This window comes from Lates calcarifer, linkage group LG19, assembly GCF_001640805.2.
Source record: "Lates calcarifer isolate ASB-BC8 linkage group LG19, TLL_Latcal_v3, whole genome shotgun sequence".
NCBI classification, from domain to species: Eukaryota; Metazoa; Chordata; class Actinopteri; family Centropomidae; genus Lates; species Lates calcarifer.
The window spans coordinates 9,670,940-9,696,618 of NC_066851.1; the positions used below are offsets into that span (position 1 = coordinate 9,670,940).

Sequence of the window (25,679 nt, forward strand, 5' to 3'; positions counted from 1 at the left end):
CAGAGTTTAGTTTCACTGAACTGGTGATGGACAGCCTCTGAAATATGATGTGAAACAACTGTTTACTAAAAATCTTTAAAGGTTTCTGTTGAAGACCATTATCTCTCTACAGTGTTGTCAAGCTTACCTGATGGGAAAAAAGCAGACTCTTTGGCACTGACAAACAGTAAATTTTTTAGTCTGCATGTGTCACTGGTGTCTGTAAAAATATATATGCATTATATTATATATAATACACATGTCTGTAGAACAGATGCTAAAATATGTTGATAAATACTGATCTGTTTGAAGTTAGCTTTTGTTAAACTTACTCACCCGAGCTCTGACATATGATGTTCTTCAGGAACATCCCATTCAACAGCATTACTGTCTTCACAACAAACATCCAGCGATATTTTGCATCCATCTGTAGCAGTATTCTATGGAGTAAGGACAACATGCAGTGGGTTATGGGAGTAAGTTATCTGACCATAACCTGAAGCTATATCTACTTTTACGTGCCACTTCAGTGCACAATCTCTTCTACTATGAGTGAGGCGATCTTCTACATTGACACCTTCCACAGTGACTTGCATCTACCTTACAGTCATTACATGTTACTGACAGATATGCATCTGATGTGTCTCTATTCATTCTGTTTGATTTACCTTGCAAATAAAGCCTGTCCTCTTCTCACAGTACATGTTTTCTCTGTGACCTGACAGACAGCCCCTTTTAGGTATGTAGAGATGCTTTTGCAGTTTACTTTTTCCCCTGGAAAACACAACTTTTATAAATATCAGTATTTAAAGCCACCCAGGTATTCTTTGCAATGCATTTTTTTCTGTGTATTTTGTCTGTTATTTTGAACACACTTGTACACATTGTTCCACTGGGCATGTGTGTGTTGACCTTTTTCTCCAGTAGGCCCACTCTTGTTTTACTTTTTACTTTTGAGACAGATTTCTAGACGGCCATTAGACACCTGAAAAGCTTCTAAAATTCTAAGACAAATTATTTACCTACAGTCCTGACTTGCAGACTTTTCAAGTTAGTGGGAGTGGAGGAAGCTGATGATGCCACAGTTCACAGGAAAATTCTGAGGTCTGTATGTAAATAGTTTATTTGGTAGATCATTTTTAGCTTTGTTTGTGGTGTGACTCTGTGGATGGCAGTGTCAGGCTATTAGTCTGTTGGTCAGTCCACCATTTTGGTCCATCTCTCAACAACTATTGGATGGATTTGCCATGAAATGTTGTACAGACATTCACTGTGATCCGAGGATGACCTTGCTGATAATATTCCCATCAGCTGTACTGGGAATATCTGTCTTTACTGCTGATTAAGAATTGCTATCATGCTAAGATGCCAAGATAGTTTACCTGTTTAACATCAGCATGTTAGCAAAGTCAGTTTGAGCATGATATCATGTTGACATAGCATTTAGCTCACAGCATAGTCTCCTAGTAGAGACAACTGAAACACCTGGACAACATGAAAATGGCTAAATTTCTTCTTCTTTGTCTTCTATTCATATCATAGAAATCATTAGAAATCAATCATAGAAAACATTAAGTGAACAGACAGTTATCTTCTTAAGCTAGCTGACCTAGGCAGTTACCCTGGTAAGTGACAGACTGGTAGACCTCTGTCCAGTGTCCTTCCTGTTGTCTGTGCTCACCTGTACTGTGTTATAATGCAGTCAAATTCACAAAATAGTTGTTCTCATTCACATTTTTTTCTATTTTTGTAGCCAAACAAAATACTGAAGATTAATTAGTGACTTGATAGAGTTGTGTTTATTCCATAAATGCGCCAGTGGGCTGTCTTAGGCCATGGTTTTGGAGGCCATTTTGGAAAAACCAAAAAACGTTATTTCATTCCAAAAAGAGGGCTGAAATGGAGAAAAAAAGATGGGCTCACAGATTTGCTTAATCATGAAGTCATTCATTCGTCTTAGTCTTCTTTGTATACATGTGTATTTCATTTCAGGGTTCCAGCAGGACCTGAATCTAAGTAAGCGAGAGACAGACTTGTCTATTTTAGCTCTGGGTTACATATGTAGATGAAATGTGCACCCTTGTTCTGAGTTGAATGAGAGCAAAAATACCACTCATATCTGTGAGGTTGCAGCTGGTTAACAAATACAGTAAAAGTTGTGTTTGATGCACACCTGAAGCATAATGCAAATGTATTCATACAGTAAAATGATAGGTTTGCATGTTGAAGGCTTGCATTATGCAAATGGTGCACACAAATTACTGCCATTGACAGTATGTTCAGAGCTGATCATGTTTGCATTTGGTCAGCAGCAACAGTGCCCCATTTGTGTTCTTACTTTTCTAGTTGAATAACCTCAGCAAACTGACCAGGGAGGGGATTGATGAGATGGACTGAACTTGTCTGATGTCTGAAAAACGTGTTGATGCTGCCCCCTGGTGAAAACCTGAAACTCAGTACCAGCATGTTTCCTGACATGATATAACACAGTTTTAAATATTAAACACCTTTTTGTTTTGATTATCTCTGACTGAAAACAGTTTGTGCTTTTTTGTCATATTTGTCAGTATGATGCCAGCATCTGATTGATAAAGAAAAATGCAACCCTAAAACACAAGAGACCTAAACAAATAGCACTGTAGATAAAAAGCAGTGCAACAGACCATAAATTGATGGATGACAGAGCCTTTGGAGAAACAACTTGAGCTCCTCTGTGGTTGTTAACAGGTTGATAATGTCATTACATCCAGCCTGCTAGCCTGCTAAGGCAATTACCACCCCACCAGCAGCACTAAACACATTTAAGACCTGATCGGAGTCTGGATAGGCCTGGTTTGATTCATTGATGGAGTTTTTATTGACAGTTTGGAGTTAACTCAACGTATTGAACCATGTGGTCAGGCTGGTGATGTCATTGTTATCCCCATTAATGCCAGCTCAGCCATTAGTTTGTTGTTAACGATGCATCATGTGGGCAGTTGAGGGAACAAGTTCCTCTCTCCATTAAACAATCATTTGCCTAGTTTTTCATGTGAAAGTATTGTGCAAATTAGACAGCCATTAAGTTAGTGATGCTTGTAGTTGGTGTATTAAGTGATTTGTGTAATGCTCTTAGCTCTGCCACAATTCATCAATAAATAAATCAGTCTGGCCTACTGAGAGGTTAAAAATAATTAAAGGAGTTTCTTAGCTCTTCACTGCAGGCTCATCACTGTGATATTATTGTTTTCAAGAGTAGTTTTCTTGGTGGTTTTCTGCGCAGTGCTGTGGGGATAGAGCCAGGGGCTCTGTGCTGTATGGCAGATGAATATTTGATGGCTCTTAATGGAGCCTTCGGCCTCATGCCCCGCAACGCTGTTTTTCCCACCACACATAACAGAGGGCCATGGTGGAGCTGTGTGGTCGGCATCCATTTTGGCGCTTCCCTGGTGAATTTGGTTGCTAGCATGGCGGTGCCACATAACAGCTGCCTGTGATTTCATCATACTGGTTGCAGGACTATGGCTGTGAAAATTACCAGGCAACAACTGGTAGTGATGCTGAAGCTCTGTGATAGAGCACAATGCACCGAATCCACACCCCTTCCTCGCATGCAGCTGTATCCTTTGCCCTGTGCATGAACTTGTCATCGCCAAGGTCAGCATATCACCTGCCATCTATGACACAGAGACAGCGTAACGGTACACACCATCTCATATACATCTGGATACGCGTGTCAATATTTATGTCCACTGGGTATAAATCATTGTCGCCATCAATCCTGTTGAGAAGATTAAGATCTTAACTTAGGAGGGATATGACCCAGCCTGTCGTTCCAATTAGAAAAGTGACAGTGATGCAGAGCAGCTATGCATTTGCTTGGTGACCTCATCCTCTATACAGCACAATCCATAACTATCTGACAGAGAGTTGCCCCCTTCTTATGTTTCACTATCGGCTTGGTAATGTAAATGGATCTCGTAATCAAAGCATTTCGGAGTCATAAGATTTTCATATAAAGCGTGTGAGGAAAAGGAGGAGCATACTGGGCCTTTAGCTGGAATGTGAGATATCAGAGGTCATCATGTGTATGCTTGGTGTGTGTTCAAGGCACCTGTTTATGCAAGTTTTAGCCTGTGTACACACACACTCACACACACACAGTCACAGTCACAGCTGCCCCTCACATTGCACAGCTATTTCTGACCTGCTCAGCCAGCCAGAGACGTGGGAGGAGAGAGGGGTCAATAGTGCACTTTCTCCTTTGGTAAATAACACAAACACACTCACTCACAGGCATGTACAGCAACCACACATCAAAGCTGATCTTCTTTGTGGTATCTGTAAACGTACAGTGCAGTGAGTGTGTCCGACTCTTTGGCGTATGCGTGTGTGTGTCGGTCACCCTGCACAACCATGACTGATGGGGTGGAGCGCTGAGCTCACTGATTGCTTTACAGCCTCAGTGTAAAACCTGATCGGCATGCGGCTAAAATATTTCACATCACCGATATAAATCAGTTTTAATGCAGCCCCGGCTCGCTCTTAGGTTACCTAACAATAATGAGCAGCACCCTGCCTTCGCTCTCCATGCAGTTCTTTTGTGTCAGATGGAGTGTGAAGACAAAATATGGAGTAAACATAATTTATGAACTGTGGAGATTCTGAATAGCAAAAGAAGAAGAAAAAAAGCGGTCGAATTTCTCGCATTAATTTTTCATCACTTCTCTTTAACAAGGTCACAGGTGGCAGCCTGTACTGGCCAGTGCTGTGCCTCCCCGGACCTCCAACACCCAACCAAACAAACAAACAAAAACATGGACAGATGAACGCTGTGGCCCGTCTGACGTGGAAAATCTTTGTGGTTGACAGAAATGCATTCGTCACCATCCTAGAATTACAGAAGCTCACTCAAGGTCACCTTGTCCAGCGGAGGGACTTTTGTCATCTAAGATCTTCACTTCTTTCGGCTGCAGTGCCGGTTATTACATAAGAATCAAAACTGAAAAAAGATAAACACATCGACAGTCATAAGGGAATGTCAGTCGTTAGTGATTCCATCCTGTTTTCAGGAATTGCTCCAGATGACACTACTGTGTCACTGTGTTAACATGAAACGCACAACAGCAGATGACACTATCTGGGGACACACTGCTCCTGCCATCATTTGCCTAATTTTGAACACCCACCCACCAGATTTTCAAGTACACTTATGACATCACCAGTCTGTAGCCCGTCCCTGAGGCATCTCACCATGACATCAGCGTCTGCACCCAGGTGGGGGGTGTCTCTCCCCTTCCCGTGACCCAATAACTTACCTCTTCTTGCGGGTCAGCGACCCCAGTACAGTAACCTTACCCCAGACCTCAGGCCTGACACAGAGGCGGGCTGGCTGGCTCGGAAGGGGGTAAGGCAGAGCAGCGAGGAGATGTGGTGACACTGGAGCGAGGTGATGAATGAGAAGAAGTGGAGGGTGGGAGGGTGGAATAATGGCCTGCTAATCTCCTTTCAGGTGTGTGGCATGGATGCCACACTGAGGTGTGAAGGGACTGGGAGGGAGCCAAGAGGACCGAGATTACAAACCATGGACTCAGGGGGTGTGGACTAGGAGATGAGTCTCAAGGGAGTGTGAAAAAGTAGAGAATAAAAGGAAGGGAATGTGGAAGTGCGGGTGATGATGGGTCATTGGGAGGAGGTCTGATGAGGGTAGGAGGGAAGTGAGAAAGACTAACATCTTGGGCGAGGTTAAAGACTATTTATTTAGGTATTTTAGGTCATTAGGTTAACTCTTTGTATCCTGAGGTTTCACCTGTGTGTGAAAATGTCTTCTCGAAAAAGAATTATATCAAAAGAAAGCAGTGAATGAATGCTAACTCATACTGTTCTCCCAAATTCCACCTCTGTTATTAAATTTGTTCAAGCACATTTGACCACATCCCCCTCATTCTGTCTCTGTAGTACCCCCCTAGGTAAGTCAGAGAAATAAAGAAAGGAATGATCTCACTTTGGGAGACGCCTACAGATACGCTTTCATTATGAATTGACGATTTCATCACACAGGGATAGGATTACATATGTGTGGTAGTCGGTATACTTCAAGGCAATTTGATTGAAATGATAGATTCTTTGTGGTGCAGTGCTTCCTTACAAAGCCTACATTATGAGTACTTTGTGGTTTGTCGCCGTCTTTCAAATGGGCCATTTCTCCCAGACTGTTCTGTTAATAGCAGTAATATTGACTGGGAAGTGCCACTGCTGCCAGGCAGGAGACAGCATGACATCATTCTCTTTGTGTTGTGGTATTGGGGTGGTGACTGTTCTATCTGTCTGAAAAGCTGCCAGCCACTGAATTTGACTGTCTGGTGTTTGCCAGGAATCCCTGGCTGGCACTGTGCCAGTGGACAATAAGCAGGGGTGGGTAGTCAACAATGTCCAGGCCCCTTCAAAGGAATACTTTACCATTAATTTGGGAAATATCCTTATTAATACCTTTCTTGCTGAAGTATGATATTTATGTAGCTACAGCTGGCACCCAGTGAGCTTACCTTAGCATAAAGACCGGAAGCTAAAAGAAACCACTAGCCTTGCTCTGTATATCTAAAACATCTGCCTAAATTATTTATAACAGTATATCTTGTTTGTTTAATCTGCACATAACAGAAATGTAAAAACCACAAATTGTGATTTTTACAGCATGACTCTGTGTCATAACAAGATTTTTTTGCCTGGAGTTTTCTAGGCAAACAGCGAAGAAACACTTTCAGCACATATTTTCCCATAAAACCACAACCTCTTGGTTTTCTTTAACATTTCTGGTTGGGCACGGATTAAACAAATAAGATATAACATGCTAAGCCCCCTTAAAAGAATGTCACATTGGCCAAAATTAAAACACAGTAAACACACAGTCAGATTTACAGCCGTATACTTGCAGCAGCTTCATAACGTGCACTTACAGAATTTAAACTTGCATGTTAAAATGGAAGAGGTAGCTATAACTGATGTAAGCTGTAATTAGTGGTGATATAAACTCAAAGAAAAGCAACAACAATGGCTGAGGTAAAAAAGCACATGAGTGCCTCTGTGCATTTAGCAGCTCCTAGATCAGTCAAGTGGGTAGAAAAAAGCAGCCTGAGGCCTCTAAACTGTAATTATGAAGAGCTGAATGGAGGCATAGAGAAGGAAATGTCACATTTCTACAAGACAACAGATCTCATAATATTTAAGACTAAATACGCACTGTCCCACAGTTGCAACAGTTGTGTGCACAGCATGAAGGGGAAAACCAATGTTGCACTTCATTGTTTCCGGTGAAGTGTTTCTCTTTGCCTGTATACACTTATCAAATTATGGGTTCGGTTGCAGCTTTACAAGCTAAATCTCAATGATGATGGGAAGGGGACCCTCACCCCCTCCAGGGATCACTGTAAAAAGCCTTACCCTCGCTGCTTCCCTGTTCTGGGGGACATAAATAGGGATCCCAGCGTGACCTTAAAGGGGCCCCATTGTTGAAGGTGATGTGATCATTCCTGTGCTGTCCTCAGCTGCAGGTGGCCAGGAGCTCCCCGCTGAGCACTGGAGAATCCCAGAGTCAGCACATTAGCCTGTGAAAAGGAACAGATTAGGCAACTGGGGAGGGTTGAAGGGAGAAACCCGCTATACCCCCCCCCCCCCCACCCCCCACTGAGTTACTAGCTTCTTGACTGCCTCTGCTGTTTGTTTTACCAGCTCATTTCAGTTCAGATATGTTGTACAGCATGAATCCCTCAAGATTATTTTATACATTAATGTTAAGTTACAGGGTTTTTGTTTTAGGCCTCTGGGATTTTCTTTGCTTGTTGTCACATATGTGTTTTGGCACTTGTCAAAGACTGTTAGCTTTAAATGCTTTAAGTGAATGTATGCTCAGGCCTATATTTACAGTAGCACTGCATTACTTATACTGTATGATTAATGTCCCCAGGAAATTTAAATTAATATTCAAAGGAAAATATCAAGGAGTTCATAAAGCAATCTCCAGCAAAGTATTGAGGCAAACAAAACAGTGCTGTATTGAGAGACTGATGCCTCTGACCAGTTGGATGGAAATAAACAAACATGACCCTCCATTGAGCTCAGACACACTGCACCAGCAGAAGTAGGGGGTACAAGGCTCGAGGTGGGTGTAGAAAGAAAACTTCACAGCACATTTGTCTGGCCTAAGAAATCAATAAAATTGCTTTCATGTGAACTTCACGGGAAAGAACGACCTAGAAACACTCACACAGGTTCATTAGTGATTATTCCTCTTAGCAGGGAGGAGGCTGCAAGTACTTGCCTATCGGCAAAGTGAAAAGGGCAAAAACACTGAGAAGGACGATGTTTTTGTTGCAAAGCCTACTGGCGCCATACAGAGCATTTCCATGTGGGAATGCCAACATGAAATATGCATGTTAATCCATATGTTGAACCTTTTTCCATCAATATTTAACATTACAGCCACATTGAGGGATATAACATGAGGCTTTACATTGTCTAATAACAGTAGAGAGGTCCTAAGTGCAGTGCTGATCTCTCTTTCTATGATTATCACAGGCAATCTGATCAATAAATCATATTGTCTGACAAACTGCATCAAAAGACATGAATTTCAAAAGTCAGCTTGGCTGAAACTGAACTGGAAAAAAAAAAAAAAACTTTGTTGGCCACCTGAATCAAAACATGAAAGAACAAAGTCACTCTAGGGGGAAAAATATTGATCGAGAGCCATAGAGGTGTGGAGAGTTCAGGTGCGTGTGAATATGGATCTGTGCATTCATAGCTTGCTGGGACAGATGTTGAGGTTATGTGGAGGTGAGGGCCACAGGTTCAACCTCACAGCAGCTGTGGAGAGATGTTGTCTGAAGGTTACAGGAAGGTTGCGTCTTTTGTTGATGCATGAATGCACCTTTTCAAAACAATCTGGATTTCATGCTTAAGCAGCAATAGACTACACGCATTAAAAGCTTTTGTTTAATGAGAAGTGGCTTTAAAAAAGTATGAATTTAAAAAAAGATATGAATACCTTGAGGATGTTATTTATGGACAATGAATTTTGTTTGATTTTCATTATCTAAATTCTCTCCCACTTGAAAGGGGACCCTTCCCCTCCATTAATAATTGACATTTTATTACTTATCCCCCTCATCGTGGCAGGCTTTGATGTGAGCTGCATTCTTTTATCAGCGCAGTGCTACGTATTGATCGCCGGGCCAGATAGGAGCAATATCAAAGGGATTCCTCGTGGGGCAGTCGACACCCCGGTCACCTCATACTCCTGGAATGTGGTCAAGCGCTGGTCTAGCTCACTCTCACTATCGCATCTCTTCGCATCCCTCTACTTCTTATTCGGCTCATCCTGTCAGCGTGCCCCTTGTCTAGGTTAGATATTCACAGAGTAGAATAACAAAGCTGTTGAAATGACATCATTTAAAGTGGAGGGAGAAGATGAGTTCAGTGGGAGGGCTCGTTGCCAAAGGGGGGTACCACCAAAAGAAAACTGTTTTTGCTGGGCAGACTGGTTTTTCTCTATTATCTGCTCTGGCTGAACATTACAGCATATGATGATCTCATTCATAATGCTCATTACGGTTCACTGGAGATACTTATCTTCAGCTGAGTGCCAAACAACTGCGGACAGTATGTAAACAGTGTAAATTACAGTAGGTTGTCGTGCATCGAATACTGTATTCTCCTCGTGAATAGCAGATTTTGGATTTTGGTGCACTGGGATTGGCTTATCATCACGCCTCAACAACCTACCCAAACAATAACTAGGAAACAAAGCACATTAGTCACACGTGAGCAGTGGGGAAAAGTGCTTAAGAGTGTCGTGAGAATGATAAGAACCATCCCGCTTCTCGTGAGATGGATTATAATTTCAGGAGATTTATATAATCCATCTATATTGGCCAACCCAGGAATCCTTTGTTTATTCTATCAGCCCCTTTCCCATCCAAATACATTTCATACATTTAAGTCCCATATGTAGTTGTTGCTTTAAAGGCCCTGGCATTGATTGTTATTCGACACTCAGAGACCAGTCGTCAAAAGCACTTACAATAAAACACAGAGCACAGCCATAATGAGCGTATCCTATTTAACCGAACAGAAAATACATAGTCCATTTTCACTGGTGAACACTTAGAGACCATTAGCAGCAGTGGTGTAAAAGCCAGGCGTCTCTCCATCATCAATATCCCATAAGTGGACCTCTGCTCATACGCCGAGGGCCCCCAGCCTGGTGAAATTCTCCCAGGCTGGTGGTGCCGTTGTTGTTGTTGTTGTTGATGACTTGTCCAGTCTGACTGACAGCACTTTTGTTTTCCGTGGATTAGCTAATCTGACTTCATCGCGGCCCATGAGGGGGTTCACGTAACGCTGCCTGGAGGTCACTACACCCATGTGACCCTTCCTGTCTACCGGCCGCCCTGATGACAGGGCCATCACGCACCCATCCAGACCGAGACCAGACAGTGAACGTAGTGACCCCACCCCGCTCAAACACACAGAGGCACACACACTATCTTCTCAGCACAAAAACACACATATATGCGCATACTTGACACACTCTCATTCCAGAGTGTAAATTTTTAATGGAATATACATTAAGGAGCATTCATGGGCTGATACATGATGTTTCCCCACAGCTAATATTTCAGTAGGCTGTGTATCAGATCAGGATTGAATGATTGATTTTCTATCAGGCTGCTTTTCTTGAATGAATAATTCAGGGTTATGGCTTGTGACACCTCCAGGATATTCTGTTACATGTTTTTCATCACCAGGTTCAGTTTTTATTTTTGACATTTTAATTTTAAAATGGTAAAAAAAAAAAAAAAAAAAAAAAAATTTAAAAAAAAATTTATAACAACAAACACAGCAGACATACAGATTTTATCTGTATGTCTGCTGTGTTTGTTGTTTTATTACTGTACCTATACCTATGAATCTATACATATGTTATATAGTGTATGTTTCTTTAAATATGCTTTAGTGAGTTTGAGGGGTAAGTGTACGTGCCTGTTGATGACTTTCTCTCTTGGCCTCCTGTCTGTGATGAGAAACTAGAGACAGCAGTGTCTGAGGTCACACACTGATTACTTGTCCCCACACGGGGTCAAATGACTCCTAAATGTTTTGTTTACACTTCTACAACCACGTCCAGGCTCTGAACCAAGTATTGAGAACTCTCAAGACTGCATGAAACATTTGCGGACGCCAAGTTCCCAGATTTTGGCATGTATTCATCCCTTATGCATCATGCAAAGTGACAAATTATACATCTCTGTGAATACCTGGAGGGCTGATGACAAATCTGTGAATTGCAGGGATTATTTACAGTTTCAATGCTGAGTCAATTATGGCCCACTGTTTGTGTGGGTTCGTGATAATTAGCATGTAACAGCTCAGTTTTCACTCCCAGATTCATAAAATCATAATGGGAGAAATCAGTCATGACAGGCTAGATTTATGTGTCGATTCACAGCTTGATGAAATGGGATATGGCAGTGTTTTTTGTTTAATAGCTCCTGCATCTTTCATGGAGCGTCTCCGGTTTCAGCTGGCTAGCGTCCTAGATCTGGACGAACAAGTGCTGGATAATTATCCGCACCAGTGTTAAGTACAAATTGCACAGACCGGCTCTTGAAAGGACTTGCTGAAGCACATCAGATACAGTAACTCTCCAGCTGGCCGCTAACTTGCACATCCTTTCCTTGTGCAGATCCAAACAAAATCGAGAACACATGAAAGCCAAGTGAACACACAGACACGCACAGACACCTGCGGCAAAATCAAAAGACAAACTTGACTCTGATTACTTATCGTGAAGCTGTCTCCTTTGCATGATGAACCGAAGAGCATGAGTCACTATATTCTGTTTCACCTGCATGACAATAACAAGAGCAGGTGGCTTGAGCAGACTAAAGTCATATTTGATGTCCAACATCAGACTACTTACACCTGAAGAGTGTGACATCATGATGACTCTAAGCTGATAACCCGGCAACAAACCAGCGGTTGTTTTGAGGATAAAGGATTAGCCTTTTGTTTGCTTTTGCTGCTCTTTGAACCAGAAAACACTGAACAGAAAAAAAGAGAAAAGGATCTCACATGAAAGGACCAACATTGCTGAGAAAGCACAGAAATGGGGCGCTACCTCCCATCAAAGAGGTTGAGTCACTTTAAGAGTAGAGACTTCTTTCCAAATGGCCATTGACGGAGCTTATGCATTGCTGCTGTTTGTCTTTGTAGGTAACGTTTTTTGTGTATGTGTGTGTGTGTGTGTTAGAGTTTCTGCTCTTGTCTGCATATGTTGACCAAGTCTGTCTGGCGTATCAGGTAAGGTCTCTGTCTCCTTCCTACATTGTTGGTGCATAATGACGTGTGATTAAATATGAATGCTAAGTATTTGGTGGCTGGAGCCCAAAGCTGAAACCGGATCCAGTCGGGGGCCCACAGGCAGCATAATTAGTAGCTGATGATAGATGCCATTAATGGTGCTTTTCCCCACACTGCTTGCAGGTCTCTAAGCTGGACCACCACACACAGCAGCAGCCGCAACAGCAGCAGGCCGCCTTTGAGCCATCCACAGTTAATTAAGTTGCAAATAAATAAGTCCTGTTACAGCTGTGGTGGTTCAGTACTCTTTTAAAAAAGCCAGAGCACTGATTGTAATCTGCTTTATTTGAATAGTTTAATGATCAACAGTGATTAAATATGAAGCCATTTGTTACTTTTATTTGATCTCTTTTTATTATTACCTCTGGGGATTTCATGTTGAAAGCATGACGAAAATCCTGTAGAAAACAATATCAGCATTTCAAAGCACTGAAGGACCAGTGTGACGCCTTTAATGGTGGAGAAAAGCCCTTTGTGCGCGCTCGAAGTGCTGTGTTGGGTTTTGGGAGCTCTTTGGATTGTCATAGCCCTGGTGTGAGATTGACTCATTCATAGCAAGCGGCCTCCACGTCTTCATCCTCTGCCCCTCGGCCGCACGGCTGTGGACACCGCTGCGCTGCGTCACTTCAGAGGGGAGAGACGGAGTCATGTCCACAGCTGTTAGGACATGCCTGCTTTGAGGTGCCGTGGCTTTAATGTGTGGGGCAGATTAGACAGGGTGGCTTTGTGAAGGCTGGATAACTGGTCAGCTCTCCCACACAGCTACCCAATCTTATGTGCATGTTTGTGCACGAGGGCTGCTACCAAGAGTGAGCAGGACTCCAAAGAGTGAGCAGGAACAGCTTGACACACGAGTCAGTCTCATTAAGTGAAGCGCAGAGTCTTCGAGACAGCTCCTGCCTAAGAGTAGCCGACGGGCAAAATTATCAAGAGAAATTTGAAGACAGGGCTCCGCGTTTCAATTGATTCTTCTCGCTTGACATGAAAGCATCACCTGCAGTCTGTGAATTGCAGGACTTCAGTGTTTCTAAACTCCAGCGTATCATGCAGGGCTGTGCTATGTGAGGGCAGCAGTCGCCTGCAGTGAAGATCAAACGGTGGTTGGTTCAGCAGAGGGTCAGTGTATGTGGAGCAGTTGCACATGCTACAATAGTTTCAAGTCTCTGTCTTCCTCTTTTCCCACAGAGAGGAATGAAACAAACATGTCTAAGTAGTGTGCATGTGCGCTAACAGAGTGACTGGTGGTTCTGTGGTTAGCATCATACAGTCATCACAGGAGTCAGCTGACATGGTCTCCAAGGTTTAACAGTCATTTAGACAAGAACAAATAATTTCCCAGGAGGGCTCACGTCAAACAAAATTCATTATCTTAGTCATGGCCATATTTAATACCAAATAAGAATTTGCAGGATTAACCAATAGCTGCACTGTTTCTTGTAAAAAAAAAAATGTTTGAAAAGACCAGACCCCAAAATGTTTGCCTGTCTCTCAGTACTTTACAGCTTCCCTATCTTGTCTGTGGTACTCAGCCCAAAGCCCCTTTAGCCCATTTTAAAGGGTCAAAAATACACCTGTATACTTTTATTTTTCAAGGCTAAATATTTCCCACTGTAGTTTTTAGGGGGAAAAAAACAGGAGTAAATAGTGCTTTTGTTGGGAACTATTTTCACCTGTGATTTTTTTTTTTTTTTTTTGCACTATTAACTCACTATTTAGCAAGAGGGTGTCTGTGGGATTGACTCAAAATAACCTACATCACCCACATTAACTATTATGAATGAACATGACAGAGTGCAATGGTGTGGTTCACTGATGTGTTTTTAATATTTTTTGAACAATGGAAGTCTAAAGCACAGAGGAATAGGTTATATCTGAATTTAATTACACAGGCAATAGCTGTTTATTAGATCAGTTCATTGTTGGTGTCGGTCTTTTTAAGGGGATTTGTTGACAAAAATAAAGATATAGAATATCACCAGCCTTATATTTACTGGAAATTTCAGAGTGATGGTGTCTTCTGTCATCATCCAGACTACTGTAAACACAAAGAAAAGGGATGTAAGTTACAGTCACGTGATGACCTCACTCACTAAACCTAAAACACACACTTTTAAACCACATGTCAGGGAGAAAACACATTTGACTAGTTCTACACATTTTCTTTATTTCTTTTGAGTGTTCGCTTTTGTTATATTTTGGACAATCTACCATAATAACAAAGGCCTTTGTATCTGAGTCACTTTGAGAGTGTGAGGTTTGGTCAGCAGTCTGCAGCCAGACAGGGATGTATGATTACCAGACAGCCCTTACAAAGGTGGCCGTTTGTGTCAGCGCTCTCTGTTACGTCAGTGAGATCAGGTGTCGTGGCTTCATAAATAGCCTCACCCTCACAATTTCTAAAAGAGGTTGGGTTCAAGCACAAAATTACCCCCACTCCACCTCTCTACACCCTCTGCATTATTCAACCCGTTATCACCTGAGAGGACCTGTGAGGACACACTTTTCCCGCCTGTTTTCTCTTCATTTGACTCTCATTTGTGACTGTTGTGTAAACTACTGTAACAGATACAAATCAGTATGGAAGAGGAGCATTTGTCCTCATCTGGGTTGTACTAGTATGTACAATATACATGAGAGCTGAGGCATACGTCAGATACATTTCTCAGGTCATCTGACTTTAAAAACAACAGATGACATGATAAACAAACCCAAGGCTATTCCCACAGGAGGTTTAAACAGATGCCTATATAAATGTGTGTGTGTGTGTGTGTGTGTGTGTGTGTGTGTGTGTGCGCGCGCATAGCTAATTTTACAGCTTCAGATGCTGTCAAATTCTTTGGTTCTCATCAGACTCTGCTGATGCTGACCATTTCATTCCCCCAAAATACTCCCTGAATTACAGTAATATGAAGGACAATGAAATACAGAAACACAAGATTACTGGCTGTCTTTGAGGCTTTCTTTAGCCAAAGTTGATGTGAGGAGTGCCAAGGAAGGCAGGGAATCAAGCTCCCTTTTGTTATCAGGTCACCTCCAGCACGGTCTCTGCCATTGGGTCAGTGTGCCACACATGTCTCGTAACTGGCTTGCAGTCAGGATGCGGTTGCCATGGAACATGTCCAGTTGGAGCAAATGAAATCCCTCCTTTCTAGTTTCCAGGCAGGATTCAGAGAATGTTTTGGTGGGAGACAGTGTGTGTGTGTGTGTGTGTGTGTGTATGTGTGTGATAGATTTGCGTGCACATTCATATAGAGAATGAGATATCAAGAGGGCAAATGGGCTTTTGAGGTTACAGAGGAAGTAGGGCATGTGATTGTGCAGCCATGTGTGTTTGTGTATGCTTGTGTACACGGGTATGCGCACACACTGTTGCAAGTGTGTGTGTGGTTGTGCATGCGTTGCTCTTCAGAGACAGCTTTCTGATGTAATATAAACTGATGCCTTCCATCTCTCCTTCGCTCTCCCAGGCTTCTCAGACGTCTGTGGGAACTTGTTTATGAACACTCGCCTCCACAATGCAAACACATGTCAATGACAATGTTGGAGGCTGGAGAAAAGGACGCTGTAACTAATGATCCCAAATCTTTGCACCTTTTGTTGTTTACAGTGCTCACTCATGCAAAAAGTGATCAAATTTCTAATATAACGGCAGGCGAGGAAACCAATCCCCCCCTTCCACGGTGCACCCCCACCTCTTAGGATGGGCCACAGGTGGGACAAACCTAATAGATCTATGCAATTCAGGCAGGACAGTGGAAGCAGAGATCCGTGACCAGTTCTCACACAGCTCAGTGGTGGGACATGATCACAGCTGAAGGACAGGGGGAGGGAGGCAGAGGAGTTGGGGGCAGGGTGATGCTGTGTGAGAGAATGCAGAGGGTCGGCCTCAGCTCCAGCTGTCCAAGGGGGTATTGATCAGCGGTAGCCCCGAGGGGAGGGGGCAGGTCACCAGCACCTGCCCTGCCTTTCATAACAGGCCTGCTACAATCAGCCCAGCGTGGGCATAGTTAACTTTCAAGCTATGTACTCATTGTAAATAAACTGGAGGGAGAAAATAAATGCATGAGGACCTAACACTTAATTAAAATTATCTCTGCCTTTTTATTTTCATGGACAATATGTACTGTAGATATAATGAGAAATGCCTTAGATCTTGACTAATATTTGCACCTACAGCAATGAACATATAATTCATTTGTGATGTCAGCAATATTTGTGTATTTCAAATAGTCACTGGGGATGTCAGGCTTTTTATGATTGAGTTTTGCCCAATTTCTAGATGCTGCACAACATAATATACTCACAAATTTTGTAATTTCTCTGACAGTCAGTCTCTAGAGTAATACCCACTTCCTTTGTTTCTGTGAAGGGTTGGCATTAAGCCTCTAGTGATCACTGTTTTGAGACTTTCAGGTCTGATCTGTGTCAAAAACGTGTTTGTTTGTGGCACAGACAACCCACACATGTGCTCTCTGCTGCAGGTGCCTAATTAGATTGATCAAGATCTAGGCCACTTCCAGAGGGATCTAGGTCATTTCCACCTACAACGAATAAAAACTCGTAACCATTTCTCAATGAACAGTCCAGAACATTGTTAGGATTGTTCAAAAATATGTTAAATTTGGCAATTAGATGTGAAAAATACAAAGAAATACAAAGGCAAATGTTGAAAACAAATTTGAAAAGTTTGCCAGTTTATTGACCCATAGTAGCCTATAGACCTCAAGCTGGAACAGTTACATTAAGATAGATACACCCTCTGCATTATTAAATGCAATATAATATAATATATAAATAGATATAAATAAATCCACTGGGATAAATAGATAGAGTACTCTATTTATCCCAGTGGGAAATTGCAGTGCAGCCAGGTCACATAAATCCCAAAACAATGACATAAGAACACTCAAGGACTCAATAGTGCGGCAGTACGTCATTGTATTACTGTAATATTTGGGCCCCAAGTATATGAGGTAACACAGTACTATAGACAACATACAGGATACAGACATATAGTATTGTTTTAAGACAATATAAGCTGTAACAAAGGACGTAAACATTTCCATTAATTAACAATGATTCTGCAAACTCATCACTCTAAAATATGGAGGATAACTACGTTTATCTCTGAACGCTTTGTATAGCCAGTTCTCCTTCAATACATTGACATTGTGAAGGTGCCTGATGACAGCGGTTAACAGTTTTCTCACCAGATGAGCATAGTCGTAGCGTAAAAGCGGTCTCGTGCTACGGGGAATTTCCCGTCCACGTGTCTGAATATACGATAGAGAAGGCGGGATCAAAACAAACCCGTCGATTGGTTACAGAAGCCGAATGTAAATCACTCTTAAAGAGATATGCTCCAGCCCAGTGCCGAGACACAGCACAGTTTGCGCCGCATGTTTAAAAGGAAGGTTATTTACTAATTTTCCGCGCCACGCCCCGGCGGCGGAGTCAGTTTGGAGCTGACGTCGGCGAAATGAAATCGGCTCGCTGCAGTTTTCCTCACAGAATGGAAGTAGTCGTGGAGGTGATACGGACTAAACTCGCTTGACTTAGCAGGATATTGAACTCGGTGTCCTTTTTCTTCTCTGAGCGAAAGACAGCCAAAACAACGAAGCCCATCTCCGTGGTAAGTTTCTCAAAAACAGATTTAAACGACCTAATTCCGCGTGCGCTTTACACCAGCTAGTCGGCACGACTTTAACATTACGAGACGTCCGCGTCCTTAGGAAGGAACAACAACAACAACAACGGTGTTGTCGGTGAAACAGCTGCAACTAATTTGTTTATTCGATATTTACTGTGTACATTACTGCACCGAAGCGTTAAAGCAGTACAACTAAAAGCGACATTTAGTTCAACCCAGCCTGTCATTCATAGGGCAGAGATTTGAATTAAACCGGCTTTCCCGGTTTACAGAGCTCAGTCGGTGAATGGACTTCAGACTGCTGGGCTGTGTTTGCGGCAAGTGTCTGTCTGTAGTGTTTCAGTCTATACTGAAATGTGGTGACAAGCATTTCTCCACAGATTAAAATTATGCAAAGGAATAAAAATAACATCATAATAATGCAATTACATATTTAAGATACTGTTGGCGCGTCTTTTACAAACTCTATTTTACATCACCACAGTGTATTATCGCATGTAGTTTGTAAATCATTCCTGACATAATTTCGGTTAAGAACGTGTATTTCTTAAAGACACTATCAGACTTGGAGAAAGAAATATCGCGAGATTCTGTCACTGCTTGAACTCGAGGAGGTCATGAGTCATTTTAGGTCTCAATCTGCATAATGTTAGATAAAGTGGAGATGGTGCGATGTGAGGCTCTTGATGCCGTTGGATAGAAACTGTGTCAATAACAGAGCCGCCTCACCACCACCACCAACCCCACCTCTCCCTCCTTCCCTTTTGTTAGGGTTATTTTTACTTGCAGCAGGGGGAGCCACTGTCTGACACAAACACTCTGCCTGAGCAGTACAGAGAGCAGCCCTGGATATACTGAAGTTGAGCCGAGGGTTTTTTTTTTTCCCCTGAGTCTTCCATGTTCTTACTCTGTGTTTGTCAAAACAAAGCATTAAGTGGTTTTACACACAGGGTTTATTGTGAACGCACACAGTATATCGTGAGGTCTGGGCATGCTAGAGACAGGCCAATCTGCTTATGTTGGGTGAAGAAATGAAAACTCCTTCTCAGGGAGCTGGCAAGCTGACAGACCAGGGTAGGGAGAGTGGCTTAGGATTTTCCTCAAAGACTGTCATTACGCTTTTGCTGTGGACCCTAATTTGGAAGTGTGGTAGTAGTCTAACCCTGTATTACAACTCAATGGTGACTTGGGGGTTAGTTGGTGAGGCAACTTGAATTTCACCCATATTTTGATAACTCTTTGACCCACTATATGATTCAGGGTTGAGTGGAGAGCATCATTTACACTGGAGAGATTCCCAAGTGCTCCTTGGGACTCTTGCCACACTGCGGTTGAATTGCTTTAATGAATCATATGGGGCATTTTTTATTATTCTAGCTATTAAGTCTACATACTGTGTACATTTCACATATTTGTGAATGTACTGATACTTCCAATGATTTTTGGTTAAAGTACCTGATATAATTTGGTGATTGTGGGAGAGTTAGTTAAGAAGCCAGGCTCCTGTTCACTGGGCTACTCAACACAGACTAGGGAATCTACCTCTCATTCAACCAACTCAGCCAAACTCCCATTTATGTAAATGTAGCTCAACTGAGTCTCCTAACCACAGTGAATTTTGTGGTTTCATCACTGAGATGAACAGAGCCATTTGTCTAAATAAGCACTGAGCTCTTTTCCACAAATGAAGGCAGATCTTTTGCTCATTTTCTCTTCCCCAACTTGTCCATTGTGGTTTTATCGATTTGAGGGCACTCATTATAAACCAGACAGGTTGCCTATAATGATAATGAATGCTTTGGAGGAATGAACAAATAATGAATGTGTCTTGAGATCATCTCATCAGGCGTAAGGCAGACTTGTCCAAGGTTACCATCATTAGCGAAGGAGACTTGGGATGCCTTTGATTTATGTACTGACTGGAAGGCAGATGTTCTGCTCTCAGCTGTTGTGATAATCTCTCTCCCTCTCTGCCCCGCTACTTTTAAGGTTGCTTGTCTCATAGTGCCCCCGTATGGACGATGAGGAGGATGATGTGTTTGAGCCAGACCCCCACTGCTGGCGCACCACATTCAGGGAGATAAAGTGCGAGGACCGGGGCACGCAGACACCTGGCCCTGCCCTGGCACTGAACAACGGCATGCTGCCCTGTGGAGTCGAGGAGGAGCCCAGACCACTCTTCTACGGTGAGGCTGATGACATACCGGATTTCAAAAGAGAAAAAGGAACTTTGCGCTTTACGTGATAAACCGGTGTTATAAAACTGAAGCATGAAACTATTAGGGACTTACTGTGAGAAATGGGTAACAATGTTACTGCACTGATCTCACCCCTGGTGCCTGATAGTCGTGATCACAGCAGCTTTTATGGTCTGTATGGAGTGTACCCAGCTGCTTTACTATTCAAAAGGCGCCAGACTGGCATTGTGACTGAAAGGACGTGACAGAAGTGCTCACCTGCACGAGCAGCAACTACACAGAGAGCTGATTATCAGTGACAGCAAAGTTACATTGGCACCATATACAAATAATCATTCCAGAGTAGCTCCATAACAAGTGACTGACCTCAAATCTGTGTCATGCAAGATTGTTGTGTGTGAGTGACTTATGAAACTCTTAAATGACTCATAGTGTTTGATTAAAATGAAATGAAACAGCTGGGAAAGTTGTGGTTAAAGCCAAGCAGTCTAATTGGTCAATGGCACGTTCAACAATACTTGGACCTTTGTATCTGTTGTGTCATTAGTTTCGGAATAATCACAGTAAAGAAGAGCCTGTCAGGTGTCATTGCTGTGCCCAGATTGTTATACCAAACACTTTTGCTGTTTACAAAATAACAAATATCAGCCTTGACACTCCACAGGCAACGCAGGTTTTCGATTGCACTTCCCGGCACACTTTGAGCTCGCTGGGAATCAGGAAGCGAGGCGACAGGAAAGTGAAGAGGAGCGAAACGGGATGGAGCAGCTACCCCAGCGGCAGCCTGTGGCGCGCAGTGTGGAGGCTTGCATTGGCCAGAAACTCCAGCTGATAGGAGACCAGTTTCACCGGGAACACCTACAACTGGTGAGGAGGAAAGATGCAGCCCCCCGATTGAACAAACTCAAGAGAGACACCTTGGCCTTTGGTGTTATAGCAGTAAATAAGTGCAATTTGCCAACAACACCCCAAGCAGTAACATAATCTCCCTTTAGTGGCTTCTATTAAACATTGCGTGCAGACAGTCCTGATGTAGGTGTGTTGTAAACATTCCCCCTGACTGTTGACATAGGCATATATTCCTCTGACAAATTTGACTAATAGATTGCTACCTGTAACTGTCACTGGGAAAACAAATCTCTTTCCTGTTATTTAGATTGCCCCTAGATAGGACACTCAAGCTGAGCTGGCAAACTAGATTGTAGCATGGCCAGGGGAATACACTACTTCACAAATCAAACATACTGACAACCACTGTTCTCTCTTGCTTCATCCTTTCAGGAGCTATATGTGATTAGTTTGTTGTGGGCTGGAGGCTGCTAGGTGTCAGTGGTAAACTGAAACTTTACTCAACCGAAACAATGTTATGTCGTCTCTAATGAAAGCTTATTATATCAGTAGCTTAAATAGGTCAAACTATGTGGTCTTCATACTGAATTTCCACTGGCTTTTATGCCACCGACAAACTAGAGGACAATGTGTGTGGGGGTGTGTCTTTTTGTGTAACTGTGTCAGGTTAAGAGGGCTTTTATAAAGTCAGAGCTGGAAAAAAGTGCAGTCCACACATTAGCAACACTATCTACACAATTTTTTTGTATTCATTTTTGGATCTCACATTGATCTGGCAAAGCTTTATGGTGGGTCAAAAGTTTGCTCTCTTTCATTGTGCTTGCTTCGTATTTGTTTTGGAGAGGCTGTGCACATGCAGAACTTGAGCCCAGCGTCACCCCCCCTCCCCCCGTCTCTTCCCAAAAGCCAAAGACACTGCCAAACCAGGACAGCCCTTCCCCCCGCCTCGCCAGCGTCAGGCCCTCCCCCTGCCTCCTCTTCCTGTTTATTTTCTCTCTCCCTTTCTCTCTCTCTCTTTTTTCTCCCATTTCCTCAGTGTGCTGTGGAGGCAAGTGGCATGGAGGATGCCTGGCCTCAAACAACACACCAGCGGTGTGGTCAGGGTGACACTGTCCACTGAGTCGATGCGCTGCATAATGTTGCTTCTCTGCAGGGGTGTCAAAAACATAGATAAACCCCTGGGAGAGTGCGAACGTCTCGTTGCACAAGTGGTTAACAGTTGAACATACATATTTATTCACATACGCACACTTAAACACACGCATACCGGGAAAAAGCAGAAGTGGCGGGAGAAGGTAAACATGTTGTAACCCAAAGCTCAGCATGTGAGCCCCGAGGGAAGCAGCTGTGGTTCCAGGGAGTCTCCAGTCAGCCCCTTCCCTCGGCCACAGGAGACACCCAAATAAGAGGCCTATGCAGCCATAAGCAGGGGAGGGGTGATGGCATAAGCATGTATATGAGGGAAGCAGGTTTGGAAATGAACCTCAAATGATCAAGTAACAACCATCTTCAGTTGTCTTAAAACCTCCCTTTTGGGAAATGGGACCCTCCCAGCCTTGCTTATAATATAATTATTTTTTTGCTTCATACCCTGAAGTGTTAGACAGTTTCTGATTTTCTCATGCACTTATCAAACTGGAGTTATTTATACCTCGGCAGCTCAGCATGACTCATGCATTGTGACACTGGCAGACACGCACAGACAACCAGACGGTCAGACAGGAGGGCTGCTGTGAAGTTTTGTGTGTGTGTGTGTGTGCGAGGCTGGGACCTACTGACGCACAACGGAGGCAGGCCTGGGTCAGGGGATGAGGAAGTGGCTTGGGCTGCTTTTTGCTGGTTGAGTAAACAGCAGCGAGGACAGTCAGAGCGAGAGCGCCCCTGTGAAGTCACATCCTGAAGAGATACACATTGTGATACTGAATGACTGATAAAAAGAATAACATTTTTGCCTGCATTAAGAGTGCAGGAATTTGTGACGCTAACTCGCACTCTGACAGCTGTTGAGACAAGTGGAGTGTAACTATGTTTCTGCTGGTGTGTGTCTGTGTGTTGACTGTCTGTGTGGCTGGCTGTTGCAGAGGGATATTTTTACAACACAAACACTGTTGTGCGTTTTGGGTTGCGTGATTCCTCTGTAATTGCTATTTCGAGCTGTGGTTGTGCAATTAATTGTATTGTGCGTGCGTGCGTGGGTGCATGTGTACAAGCTCATGCATGAATACACCCATACTTGTTTTTCTGCTTTTTGCTGTCTCTCACTTCTCACTATCACACGGTCTGACAGTCAGTACAAAAACTTTCACTCGATAATAGTGTTGCTGTTCAAGTTCTCATTCCTGTCTGCTCCTGTCAGCAGCCGATTGCAGTAATTCAGTGCAGACACTTGTCCCTGAGCAATCCAAGTGCCTTTGACTGCTGTCCTCTTGATGAATTTGGGAGCAGTGTAGCTGTGAGTGTTCTCCATGGGAGCCCCTCGGCCTCCCGGCGAAAGGAGGGATTAGGTAGCGAAGGAGCGCTGGTGGACGCTGACAGATAAATTGCTCCTCAGTCAGAGAGGGCTGGAGGGGACTCTCAGGTCCCCAGAGGATGGCTGACATTAGCCGGCCCGCCATTTGAGACACTGCAATAATGACAGTCACAATGGCAGGAAGACTGCTTCAGCCTGCGCAGGGGCAAGGAGCAGAGTTGGGTTTCATCCCCATGTTTTTTTAAAAGAGACGACTCCTGGTGCTTTCGATAGGAGGTGTTGAAAGCGGGGTTGAATATCACCCGTGTGTGTGTGTGCACACTTGTGTTTTAGTGTGTGCATGCACGCAGTGTTTGTGGCTTTATCTCTTCACTGTTCGAGTGAGGACATGGCACTCTCTCCTTTCAGCACTTGGAGGGGGGGGGGGCTACAGTGGAAATAAAAACACACAACACCGGCTCTGGATATTTACTTTTCATTCATTGTCCTGTGATGATTTTTGTTGATGGTGGTGTCCATTTGTGCTGTTCCCTATCATCTAATGCCACTGCTCTTTGTTTGTATTTTTCCCTGACTCCTTGTCTCCTCCCTGATGTGACTAATCTGCAGTTTCTTGCTATCGGAGGCTGGTCTGTTTGCTCAAGAGATAAGGCAGGGCTTCTGAGCAGCTGGCTTGACAGACAGCCTGCATGGGACACTGATAAAGCACATCAGGCTAGTGTCAGAGTGATGACACCGTGCATCTGGCTAGACTCTGCCGCTCTATCGCCAACCTAAATTTAGAGCCCAAGTCTCATTTTGACAGTTGGTGGCGTGACTCATGACTAAGTTGCGACAAGCCTGCGCACACCTCTTTCTCTCACTCACCCTCTCTCTTTCCCTCCCTTTCTCTCGATGGCCCTCCCAGTGTGATCGAGTGTAGGGCGAAAGGTCAGCGTCACAGGAACACTCTGTGTCTGTTTATAAAGATTAGTCGCTTCACGTTTAGCTTGTAGTAAACACATGAGGTTTGTAGTGTGATAAATCCCTCAGCTGACTCATTTTACTCCTGCAGCATTTATTCTCTAATGTTGAAACTCAAACCACTACTAAATATTACTTATTTTGACATAGAATATACTTATAACCACACATATGTAGTCATTCTGTCTTCCTCTTCTTTGATTGAGTTGCAACTGACTGTAATTTAGTTTAAATTTAAGAGGATTAAGGTATGCCAGATGTATCGTAGTGAGCTCATCCACTCTGTGCTGCATATAAATACTGCCTATGTTATGCTATTATAATGTCCTTATCAACATATCCTCAGGCAAGAGTTAGATATATCATACAACAGAGAACTGGTTTTATCAAGATCCCCAGCATATGATTTTTTTTCCTTCTTTTCCCCCACTCTTCAGTTTCTTTTGAACAAACAGTGACTTAAGAGTAAATGTAGTAAGTAGTAAGTACATGTGCTGGTTGGAACCTGGCAAAGCTTATGCAACACCCTGCAATGTTCACCACAAAGTGATAAGAGTATTGAAACCCAGAGGCTTATCACAACAGCAGTTCCTTCGCTGGTAAATAGGTCATATGTTTGGACACCACCTTAACAGTCATGTAAATATAGCATATCTATTCTCTGCCTTCAGATATTTTGGCTTTTCATAAACAATAGAAAAATATTGCCAAGAGAAGTTAGAAGACTTTGGTGCATTGTCATGAAAAACTAGTCTCAGTTCTTACTTTACAGCCTTTATGTTCTGAAAATAGAAACAGCATTATCAGGCGTGGTGGAGTCTGCCTTTCGTCTGCAGATGAGCTGCTGGACTACTGTACCTGCAGTGTTTTCCAGAGGCTCCCTGCCTCTCATCAAGAGCTCCCTAATCCCATTTGGTGCAATTATCTTATCTCAGCTTCTCAATGGCAGAGATAGCATTATCCCCCTCCTAATCGCACACAATCCAATTGGCTCGCAAACCTGCAAGAGCCCCCCCCCCGCGAGCGCCACCGGCTGCTGGTCTCTGCCAGAAAGATTAGGGAGAAAAAAAAATGTGCAACCATATGATGAATGCGTTCGTGGCTTGGAATGTCTGTAGGGAAGCCCGGATTGTGTGTAGGGATCCCGCACACAAAGGGAGGCCTCTCTAAT

At 43.2% G+C, this 25,679-nt stretch overlaps 1 protein-coding gene across 3 annotated transcripts in view; it reads left to right on the plus strand.

The window, feature by feature from the left end:
• Nucleotides 1-25,679, plus strand: part of bmf1 (BCL2 modifying factor 1) — a 78,861-nt gene that overhangs the window by 48,214 nt on the left and 4,968 nt on the right. For 2 of the 3 annotated variants that reach the window (XM_018690012.2, XM_018690013.2), the window contains exons 2-3: nt 20,018-20,214; nt 20,891-21,093. In XM_018690012.2, coding sequence (XP_018545528.1) covers nt 20,043-20,214; nt 20,891-21,093 — 375 coding nt within the window. In that variant the 5' untranslated portion in view covers nt 20,018-20,042. Of the gene's footprint in view, nt 1-17,257; nt 18,011-20,017; nt 20,215-20,890; nt 21,094-25,679 lie in introns of those variants that run through there. The other variant, XM_018690010.2, reaches the window with a different exon arrangement.